General features: G+C 50.7%; 3 protein-coding genes across 3 annotated transcripts; all 3 read left to right on the plus strand.

The window, feature by feature from the left end:
- The first annotated feature begins 274 nt into the window (after window positions 1-274).
- Window positions 275-1,486, plus strand: LOC136521619 (protein EXORDIUM-like 2). Its single transcript, XM_066515368.1, has one exon. It carries the CDS (start codon window positions 354-356, stop codon window positions 1,320-1,322), a length of 969 nt encoding a protein of 322 aa, XP_066371465.1. The 5' UTR covers window positions 275-353; the 3' UTR covers window positions 1,323-1,486.
- A 1,310-nt stretch (window positions 1,487-2,796) lies between these two features.
- LOC136523676 (uncharacterized) lies at window positions 2,797-3,288 on the plus strand. The gene is made up of 2 exons (XM_066517281.1): window positions 2,797-2,835; window positions 2,953-3,288. Exons 1-2 carry the CDS (start codon window positions 2,797-2,799, stop codon window positions 3,286-3,288), a joined length of 375 nt encoding a protein of 124 aa, XP_066373378.1.
- Window positions 3,289-3,998: 710 nt separating this feature from the next.
- On the plus strand, window positions 3,999-7,826 carry LOC136521617 (uncharacterized). The gene is made up of 2 exons (XM_066515367.1): window positions 3,999-5,284; window positions 7,126-7,826. The coding sequence occupies exons 1-2, from the start codon at window positions 4,131-4,133 to the stop codon at window positions 7,133-7,135; spliced, it is 1,164 nt and encodes a 387-aa protein (XP_066371464.1). The 5' UTR covers window positions 3,999-4,130; the 3' UTR covers window positions 7,136-7,826.
- The last annotated feature ends 3,176 nt before the right edge of the window (window positions 7,827-11,002 follow it).

Below are 11,002 nucleotides of genomic sequence, written 5' to 3' on the forward strand. Positions count from 1 at the left end.
CGTCGCCCTCACTTCCATCGGCATCTTCCATTCCCGGTTCCGAATCACGCTATGTCACTACGAGCATCGTCTGTGATCGAACGGCGCCTGAAATCCAAAACCGCGGAGCTGATGCACGCGCGCGTCATGCGCTTCTTAACTCCACGGCGCGCCGAGGTCGCCACACACGCGCACGGCACACCTTCCTCACGTCGTCGCCTTTACGCCCACAGGCTCCAGCCGGCCGGCTATATAAACCCGCTGCTGCCACGAGCTAGATAGCCCAAGCGGGAGATCACAAACAACGCGCGAACCTCGATCAAAACCTCATTTCCGATCTCGGTCAGTCGGTCCTCGGTCGGCTCGCGGAATCCATGGGCGGGCGCAAGAAGCCAGCGCTGCTGATCTGCCTCGTCCTCACCGTCGCCCTGCTGGGCGGGGCGGCGCCGCGGTGCGCGGCGCTCAACCCGCGCATGCTGTTCCTGGTGAAGCCCGACCCGATCGTGCTGCGGGACCACGGCGGCGCGCTTCTCACGGGGGACAACCTCACCGTCAACCTGCTCTTCTACGGGCGCTTCACCCCAGCGCAGCGCGCGATCGTCGTCGACTTCGTCCGCTCCCTCTCGGTCTCGGCCGCCGCGCCTCGCCCGGGAGCGGGACCGCCGTCCGTGGCGTCGTGGTGGCGCACCACCTCCCTGTACCGCGGCGGCGGCGGCGGCGCGCCGCTGCGGCTCGGCAGGCAGATCCTCGTCGACGAGCGCATGTCGCTGGGCCGGCCGCTCTCGCTGGGCAACGTCACGGCGCTGGCGCGGGCCGCGGGGCACCACCGGGGCGCCATCACCGCGGTGCTCACGGCCGCCGACGTCCCCGTGGCGTCCTTCTGCGTGTCGCGGTGCGGCGTCCACGACCACGACCGCGGCGGCGCGCACGGCAGGGCGCGGTACACCTACCTGTGGGCGGGAAACCCAGCGCAGCAGTGCCCCGGCCAGTGCGCGTGGCCGTTCCACCGGCCGACGTACGGTCCCCAGACCCCGCCGCTGGTGCCGCCCAACGGCGACGCCGGCGTCGACGGCATGGTCATCAGCCTCGCCGCCCTCCTCGCCGGCACGGTCACCAACCCGTACGGGGACGGGTACTACAAGGGCGACGCCGGCGCCGGGCTGGAGGCTGCCACGGCGTGCGCCGGTATCTTCGGGAGCGGGGCCTACCCTGGCTACCCCGGGAAGCTGCTCATAGACCCGGCCACCGGCGCGAGCTACAACGCCGTCGGGCTAGGCGGGAGGAAGTACCTGCTCCCGGCATTGTGGGACCCGACGACCTCGCAGTGCAAGACACTTGTCTAGACGTGGCAGGAGTGACACCCGCGGCGAAGGGAGAATGTCAAATGGAAGGGACTGCCGCATGAAGGAAGGAAAAAAAATAAATGCCTCATTTATTTCCATTCCTTATTCACTTGTTGCCTGTACTTGTAATTTGTCCTACGGGGAGAGATTGTATGATGCATGGTAAGTCGATTTGCATGTTATGTTTAAATGTGTGGTCTTGAGTATCAAACTAAACCTCATCTTCATATTTCTAGAAATTGATCTATTTATTAATGACGGGATGGACTATAAGAGACTCCGTGTGGCTGGCTCTAAGCTAGTATCAGATGCCACGCGAAAGAAAGAGATAGACTAAGGGCACGACCAACCGGGGCAACATCTACTGTTGGCCCTGGGCTGAAAGGACAAGTACAGGTAGGAAGTTGTGCTCTGTAGCTAACATACTCCCATCGTACGTAGCTTTGCTTTTTTTTTTCTATACCATCCCATCACGTCCCTTTCCCATCTGTCCACTGCTCTACTTTTTTCCCCATGGACCACACTCCCAACGCATACTGATAGTAGCACCATCCTTTTGACTGACGAGACCACTACTTCTTCTGCAGGCCACTCTGCGTGCCTGCAAGGCTACTAGCCTGCTTGACATGGATGTTTGGCGCTAGCGTGGAGCCTGGGGCAGTACACCACGTCCTTGCGTTGGGGAAGCCCTAACAATCTTTGAGTTAGCAGTAAGAGAAGAACAAAGCTCTTTATGTGTCCCGATGCATAATAAGCGGCATAACTCCTCTATCTCTCTTTACATCTCTTGACATGAGAGAGAATATATGAGGCATATAGGATGAAATATTATCTAAGATTCAGTAGCTTACTCTTACTAATAAAGGTGCCCTAGGAGCATCTCCAACAAATAAATTACTTATTCCATCTCCAATACTTAAAAGAATATAATATAAGGGATTATAGTTGCTCCAATAGATTACTCATCCTATCTCTAATACCTAAAAGATATAATAATTATTTAAAATCCACCTCCCGCCTTCTCAAATGTAGGAGATCCATGACCTCTCCGGCTCTCCCCTATCCAATCTATCGAAGGAGAAGAAAAATACTACACTATTATTAATAATAGTTGATCACTCATATAGACTTTTAATTAAGAGATAGGGGTTAGGTAATCTGTTAGAGGTGCTCCAATCCTTTTAAAAAAAATACAAGATGCTCTAATCCTTGTATGTATATGATTAAAGACGCGCACGCACGGTGTAATAAAAGCCTAAGCATCTCTAAGAGTTCCCTAAATATTACTTCTAAAAAGTCTATGTTTGCCAACTCCTAAAAATGTTTTAGGAGAAAAAAAGAAGTCCATCTCCAATAATTCATAATATTTGACTTCTAAAAAATCAAATGACGGTCCTATTTGACTTTTTTTTGCGGTCTTCTTTTTTCCCACTCACCATACAAAACCAACCATCATGTACAGCAGCAGCTAGCCATGTCTTTTGGAGATCACACACTGACGACACTGCCGCTGGTACGGTAGAATATGGTGAACTTGCTAGTAGCTTTTGCTTGCCGGCCCGAGCACTTCATTGGCTACCTAGCATAGCAAGCATATATAGCTAGCGAGCTGCTACACATTGTTCACGAGGCCGACGGTGGCGGCGGCGTCGTGTCGTCGTTCGTCGGCACGCTCCGCCCCGGCACGCCAGGCCCCGCGTGGGCTGGAGCCGGAGGACACGGCCTGTCGTACAGCGGCTCCGTGTGGGGCGGCGGCGGCGCGCGCTGCACGCCGCCGAGGTCCCCGAACGTGCTGCTCGAGAGGAACGGCTCCGTGGCGAACGGGAACGGACACCGCGCGTCCTGCGACGAAACCGGCCCCAAGCACGGCGCCGGTAAGGGCTCCTCCGGTGGGCTCAACTACCACAGGTGCGGCGATCAGTTCAGCAAGTGGGAGGCGCTGGAGGCGCACCACCTCTCCAGGTGAGGAGGCTGCTGCTGCTCACATCTCTGTTGCATCCGCCGCGTTGCTTGCATCTCCCACCGTACAGATCACGAGGCCTCTTCTTCACGAGGCTGCTGCTGCTCACATCTCTGTTGCATCCGCCGCGTTGCTTGCATCTCCCGCCGCGTTGTTCAGGAGGCCCCTTCTTCACGAGGTTGAAATCAAACGAGCGGAAACGGAGGCACGGAACTGCCTGCTGAGGAGAACATGGAGACGGAGAAGCCGCGCGAACGGAGGCGATCGTAGACGACATCCTCATCGCCGCTGTACTCCTCCTCCTCGTCGCCGCTGTACTCCTCGCTGCTGTCGAAGTCGTCGCGGCGGAACGGCGCGCCGCCAGTGCTGAAGAGGCGGCGGGCAGCGACGGCGCACGCTGGGGCTGGGCGGAGCGCTGCGGCGGCGGGCGCGCCCCGGAGGCCTTGACAGTGACGGGAGTGGGGTTGGGTACCGGGGTGGGGGCACGCGCGGGAGGTGCACGGCGTAGAGTTACGCAGAAGGGGAATGAATTTCCGAGTCTAAAACATTAGGAGTAAATATTAGGAGTAGTTGAAGATGATTTTTTCAATTTTACTAAAAAAAAAAATAAGAATTAGAAGAATGTTTAGGAACCCTCGAAGATGCTCTAAAAAGGCTGAAGCTGTCAGCCGAAAAAACCCCCAACAAATGCTTTTCAGCCCAAATTCTCCCACTCGGGCCATCCAAGCCAACCATTTCGGCAAGTCTGCAACGCCTCTCCAGCATACGCCATAGCTCGCCGAGACGCCGACCTAAACGCCCACAATTCGCCTCTCCGATCCGGCACGACACCGCCGCCGCCGTCAGCCATGTCCAACCCCGGCTCGTCCCCCGCCTCCGCTCACCACGACCACGAGCACACCCCGCTCTCCCGCTCCTGCGGGGCGCCCACCACGGCGCCGACCCCGGCCCCCTGGTCGGGGACCACCGACTCCCCGCCGCCGGCGTACCGCCCCATCCGTCTCCCAGCCATCAACGCGCCCACCAACACAGCCGCCATCGTCCTCTTCCCGGTCCCGCAGCCGCTCCCCGTGCCCCCCGCCGCGCCGCCCCACGCCTTGCAGGTCCCCGCCAAGCGGATCGCCTCACCGGACGACATCGCCCGCTTCCACGCCTCAGTCCACGGCCGCCACTTCCTCGGGTTCGTCGCCGCGCTGTCCGCTTCCGTCCACGGCCGCAAGCTCTCGGATCCTCTACCGTCCCCGCCATCCCCCGCCGTCGCTGCGCTCCTCGACCTCATCTCGGCTCTCGCCGGGCTCGTCGCATCCACCCCTCCGCTTCCGCACAGCTCCCGGTACGGCAACCCTGCTTTCCGCCTCTGGCACGAGAAGCTCACCGACTCCGCCAGCGAGCTGATCTCGCGGATCGCGGCCACCGCGTCCTCCCCTGCGGACCTCGCGGGCGCCGAGGTCGAGCTCGCACCGTACCTCCTCGACTCCTTCGGCAACGCCACCCGCATCGACTACGGGACGGGGCACGAGACCAACTTCGCTGCCTTCCTCTACTGCCTCGCGAGGCTAGGCGTTATCACCGAGCCCGACTACCCGGCCGTCGTTCTGCGCGTCTTTGCAGCCTACCTCGATCTCATGCGCACGCTGCAGGACACGTACCAGCTGGAGCCTGCGGGCTCCCATGGCGTTTGGGGGCTCGACGATTACCATTTCCTGCCCTTCATATTTGGGTCTGCGCAGCTGATTGATCACAAGTACATGAAGCCCAAGTCGATTCACAACCCAGATATCTTGGAGAATTTTTCCAAGGAGTACATGTATCTGGCGTGCGTTGCATATGTGAAGAAGGTAAAGAAGGGGCCCTTTGTGGAGCATTCACCAATGTTGGATGATATCAGTGGAGTGGCCAATTGGAAGAAGGTTAACAGTGGGCTGCTCAAAATGTACAAGGCCGAGGTGCTTGAGAAAGTGCCTATCATGCAGCATTTCCTCTTTGGCTCACTTATCAAATGGTATGAGTCATGGCACTTGTAATTTTTCTCGCATGTGTTTTGGTGCCTATGAACTGGTCTTATTAGTTTGTTACAACAAGAGCTGCTAGTGTAGAGAATGGTTGCCTGAGTAATTTAGTTCTTTTTCCAGACTATGATTAGCATAGGAGTCACCAAATATGATTGACAATCACTTGAAGAAACGGAAATGGGTGTCAGTTTTATCAATTGGAAACCCTGGATACAGTAATTCTTGGAAAATTGGTATTAGTATTATGCACGCTGTTCTTTTTTTTTGGCATTAATAGCATTGCATTCTCGGCCTTTGTGAAAATTCGGTGGTGGTCTACTGAGCCTTGTATCCTGTTTTGCCTAGCAGGCTAACTCAGTAGTCATTTGGCTGAGACATTGTCAATAACAAATAATGTTGTCTGAGATGTCCCAAAATGGTTGCTTTCACCTAGTTGGGCAAACTCTTCGCTTTCCCATTTCCATAGAGAACCATTTCAGACCCAAGTAAGGTGATGTACAGAAAAGTTGCAATCAAACAATCTTTGGATAAAATGCTTGAAGATAGTTGTGGATGAAAGCAGAAGAAGTTTAGAATAAATAGAATTCATATGATTTATTGGAATATTGTTACCTAGAATGAACAAGTGCTATGCTTGAAGACATTTTTATAATGTTATGGTGCAAATTACTTAAGGCAGCATGGCACTGAATTTTAAATAGTTCTCTTCAATCCTTGATGAGAGCCTAGATTGCCCTAGCTATTAGGCCATCCTTCATTTTCGTTAAGGTCGACATGGCTTTTTCAACATTTCCTGGTTATATTTTGGATATCATTCAGTTCAAATGTTTCCATGCTAAGGTTGACTCTCTCTCTCTCTCTCCAGTTCATTTGCCCAAAATGCTCATATTTGAACTGTCTACATTCAATGCATTAGTTGATAGGAATTTTTCTAGCCTGCATTTTTCCTAGGTATTATTTTTTAAAAACATCAGTTGAAAATTTATTGTGTTATTATTTTAAGAACATTTGTTTGTTTTAGTGTGATTCTTTTAGTTGCTCAACGTGCTCTTGGCTTTCTACTGTTGTCTTGATCAATTGTATGAATTGGTCCTTTCTGTACCTTTGTATTTGGATGAGAGAATGGACTTGTGTAACATTAACCCATTGTCCCATACTCCCATTCCACATGGTTCATCTTTGTTTGGTTACTGGTCCAAAATAACTTATGAATCCCGTTTGACATGTTTTGAGACTAGAGACTCCTTGCCCAATTCTGTCAGGTATGCTGCATTGCCCATATTGCAGAAGAATCATAGGCACGCTCTTGCTGCTTTGACCTTGACCAGCTAATCCTGAAGCGCAGTATCTATTAATGCAATAGAGCAACTAGCTATGGACTTATGATTTATGGCAGAGAAAGAAAGAAAAATCATAGCTAGCCAAGAACATGCTGCCATTTTCCCTGGCATTTCAACTGCTCTAACTTGAGAACTCAAGAAGAACATTTTTCGGGATTTAGCTCAAATTATTAACTATATTCAGAAGGTGCAATAAATCAGTTTGTAATGGTTCTTCATTGCTCAGGTTATATAGTAGCAGCATGATATGTGTTATTTCACGATTGATAGATATTTTTTTTTCCGACGGAGGAAAACCTTGCTTTTATAGAAAGCAAATGTTCTGATTGATAGATATCTTGAGGCTGAGCTGATTACTGAAAGTATTAACTGCCACTAAATGAATAGGAGTAATTGTCAGTTACAAACCATTGTTGTTTACTGTTATCAACATTTTTGTTCACGTGATCTGCTGATGAACATTGGTCTATGTTCTCTGTTTTTTTTTTCAGGGAGGACTAATAACATCTTAGAGAAGCTCACCAGTGATCTGTGAGAACTCATGTATGATGTGAGGACTGGTTGTACAGTGGTGCTACTCAGAGTTGGCAGAAAAAAGAACACATATAGAAGGTCATTTTCCATCTGGGGTGAATGAGCCTTCTGTATGTTTGCATAGCGTGCCATCACACTTATCTTCTGGCGTTTTAAATTCTGGGAACTTGTTAGTTCCTGCTCAGCTTGTGCATTACTTGAGGATTGCCTTGGTTCCTTGAGGGCAATGTAATGTTAGTTGAATAACACCTTGTATTGAGACTTTTGGTGTAGATGACCAGAGCAGCCTCTTTTGGTTTTGCTGAATGGAAGCCTGAACTGTGCTCGCTATATTCGGTTTGCCGGTGACTGTGACTGTGACTGTTACTACGACGCTTCCTCCATCAGCTGGTCTGGCCAGGAGCTCGCGAGTCGCGGCATTCTTGCGGGCTGTGGGCCTGTGGGGATGAACTTGCCGAGCTGCCCGTACCTGGGAAAGTGGCAGCGTCGGCACGTCCGAATTGCAGCACTGCACAGCTATCCGTCGAGTCCGTGCTGACGTGTACGTCGATCATGCGCCACCCCACCAGCTAGATCTGACCCATCTGAACAAATTCGACTTGATTATTGCATTTGGCTTACTGTAATCCGGTCTATACTCTATAACATAGAAAAACCTGATCAAGTGTCGACCAGATGTTTTTTCAGTCCAACCCGATGGGTGGGTTTAGGCTATACTCAGTAATCTGATCTAATATAGAGAATCAGACGTTGACCAGATGTTTTTTTTTTCAGTACAACCCGAATCTGACCTGATGTCTATTGAAAAGTAAACTCAAACAACTTGAGGGAAGAAAAAGCCAATGCTGGATATTTGTTTTGTACTTATGGTAATCTGTATTTTTATTATTAGTTTAAGTTAAAAAATTTATAAAATTTAGTAAATAAATAAACTTATTTTTTAAAAGAAATTATGGGTCCTTAATATTTATGTATATATTTAAAACAATGCTATAAAAATCATATGTTTATTAAGGAGTAAAATGCACGCGGGTCCTTAAACTTTTTCGTGCATTTCCATCTGGGTCGTCGAACTAAGAAAGCGACTGTCTAGGTCCCTAATCTACTACTACTGCGTACCAACAGTCCAAAACATGCCACATCAGTGCCAGCATCCGACGTGGCCCGTGCCACGGTGGCAATTGGACGTTGTGTCCATGCCAACTTCTCAAAAAGACCCTTGTCGCCTTTCTCTTTCTCAGTTTTTTGGTGGGAACATATCAGGATGATAGATCAGTACGACGACTCCGACGAGTGAGCCGGCGCGGGTCGTCGCTGTGCCGCTCGCCCGCTCCATGCGCTTCTGCACACACGGCGCAGCAGCGATCAGCACGTCATGCATGAATGAGCGTGACCATGGAACCCGATCCGTGACGACGAGCTCGCCGTGTCAAGCTCGCCAATTTATACTAGCGCCCGAGCGGCGCTAGCACATCGTCGTCTGTGGACTGCTGCTAGCTAGAGCTGATGATGAAGCGGAGCTCGTCAAAAGTCTGTGGAGCGAACAAGCGAGGTACGCGCGTCAAGCGGTTGCGCCTCCTCAAGGACGACTCCTCTCCAGAAAGCAGGCCGCCAGCACCACGCTTCGGCCGTCGCCGAGCCGGCGCTCGCCGCAGCACCCACGGTCCAGGAAAGCACTGGTAAGCACAGAGCACTGCCCTTCCTCAAATGATAAAAGCACTGGTGAGCACAGAGCGCAGCACTGGTGAGCACTGAGGGCGGGCGCGTGGCGCAGCAACTGCTACCACTACTCGAGCTGTGCCAGAAGGTCTCGCCGATGTCGTCGGCGCCAAAGGACGCGAGCAGCGAGTGTGGTGCGCGTCGCGGGCGCGCGCAACGGTCTCGTCGGTCCCCGGCAGCGAGTGCGGGTCCTCGAGCACTGTCGGGGTCCCGCACCGTGGCAACGCGCAGCGTGCCGAGGTAGCGAGCGTCTGCGGCAACGGCCCGCCCACTGCCGACCACCTCCCCAAGCTCACCGTGGTAAGCCATTGACTTCCGGCGATCCACATGCATGTTCCGTTTCGTGACTTTCGTCCATGCCAGCTAGACATTGGGTTCTAATGGTTCGTGCATATGCATGCAGCTGCGGATGGTGATCAACGAGACGCTCCGGCTGTGCATATGCTGCTGCCGCGGATGGCGTTTGAGGACATCACGCTCGGCTCCTGTGCCAACGAGCTGCGTGTGCCCATGGCCGCGTCGCTGTGGATCCTGGATCCCCGTGCTGGCCATCCACCACGACGAGGCCGTGGGGGAGCGGACGCGCAAGACGACACGAGTTCAGGCCGGCCGGACCGGTTCGCGCCTGGGCGCGCGCGGCCATGGGCGGGGCGGTTCCTGCCATTTGCATCAGCTCTCGCAACTGCATCGGGCAGGCTTACGCCATGGTTGAGACCAAGGTCGTGCTGGCCATGCTGCTCGCGAGCTTCTGCTTCGGCATCTTCGACACGTACGCCATTGTAGGAAATACAGGCGGGAGTTTGGGAGTGAGAGAGAGAAAGGAGGCGGGGTGTTTTTTTTGAAAACTTGGCACGGGCACAGCGTCTAGCTTCCACGGTGGCAAGGCCACGTCACGTGCTGGTGCTGGTGTGACGGGTTTTGGACTGTTGGTGTGCGACTGTAATAGGTTAGGGACCCAAATGGTCGCTATTTTAGCTCGAGGGCTCAGATGGGAGTGTCCCAAAAGTTTAAGAACCTACCGTACATTTTACTCTTTATTAAGCATACAATTTAAGCTTAGTTTGTTCTTAAAACTCTTCCTTCAGCCCGTGCATATGTTGCCCAATGGCTTAAATTAAAACAAAATACAAAATCAACTATAACTTGGCCACGTTTAGGCGTGTAGCATAACACCATGACCCAATGACATCTCTATACTAACTAGGTAGCGTGTCCGTACGTTGCTACGGATAACTAACAATTTATACTAAAAACATACGGATCGCACGATAAGATAATAATACTGTAAAAATTAAATACCAACGTTAAAGTGACATTTAATCCAAAAAGCAAAGTTTATGAATTTAACACAGTCACGAAGTGCGCGGCATCGCAGGCTCACAAACTCTACTTTATAGACCTTTCTATGTTACAGTTAAGATAATGTTTTATATTGGCAGGAAGAAATCTTCGATATCCATTTCTTTCATTGTAATCCATTTATTTGGACAATGTTTGAGGTGAGGGCACGGTTACAGTTTTTATTAGCTTTGCGATATTGTCCGAAGCTATGAGATGATTGATGTCTTGCAATGATCCTTTCATTAATTTAGTTTTCTATCTATGTTTAATTGTTTATTCAGACTATTTTATAGGCACGCCGGTAGATAATAGATGACAAAATTCAAGCATCCATAATTTATCTCTTTGACTTTGAGCATGGGTTTTGTTTTTATTTTTTAATTGATATATTGTCCTTTTGTTTTTACCATAGCGTTAGCACGAGCATGCATAAAAAATGAAGATGTCTTTACACTGCAGAAATCTTTCAAAAAGATCATGCATAGATTATTCTTATATTGAATATTATATATATACGATCACCTAAATATTCTAATTAAACTACAAAATTTTGAATTAGGATACGAGGTAAGACATGCAAACATATATTTTAAAACTACCTGTAGAGTCCAAAGAACTTAATAAATAAATCTTTCTAGAGGCAATGCAAATTCTCTCTAATCTTTCATTTGGTGTAGTTAGTGTTTTCATAGTACCCGCATGTATTCATGGGAAATAAATCGTGGACAAAACGTGGACACTTTTTGTGTGACATTCCAATATTGGTCCATCATT

The sequence above is a fragment of the Miscanthus floridulus genome, chromosome 18 (assembly GCF_019320115.1).
Source record: "Miscanthus floridulus cultivar M001 chromosome 18, ASM1932011v1, whole genome shotgun sequence".
In the NCBI taxonomy this organism is placed as follows: domain Eukaryota; kingdom Viridiplantae; phylum Streptophyta; class Magnoliopsida; order Poales; family Poaceae; genus Miscanthus; species Miscanthus floridulus.

What these genes read in the sequence shown, in the direction of transcription:
- LOC136521619 (XM_066515368.1), top strand. Translation starts at nt 354, where the DNA reads ATGGGCGGGCGCAAGAAGCCAGCGCTGCTGATCTGCCTCGTCCTCACC.
- LOC136523676 (XM_066517281.1), top strand. Translation starts at nt 2,797, where the DNA reads ATGTCTTTTGGAGATCACACACTGACGACACTGCCGCTG. An exon ending in CACTGACGACACTGCCGCTG is followed by an intron (nt 2,836 to 2,952) that starts GTACGGTAGAAT and finishes ATTGTTCACGAG; the next exon opens with GCCGACGGTGGCGGCGGCGT.
- LOC136521617 (XM_066515367.1), top strand. Translation starts at nt 4,131, where the DNA reads ATGTCCAACCCCGGCTCGTCCCCCGCCTCCGCTCACCACGACCACGAG.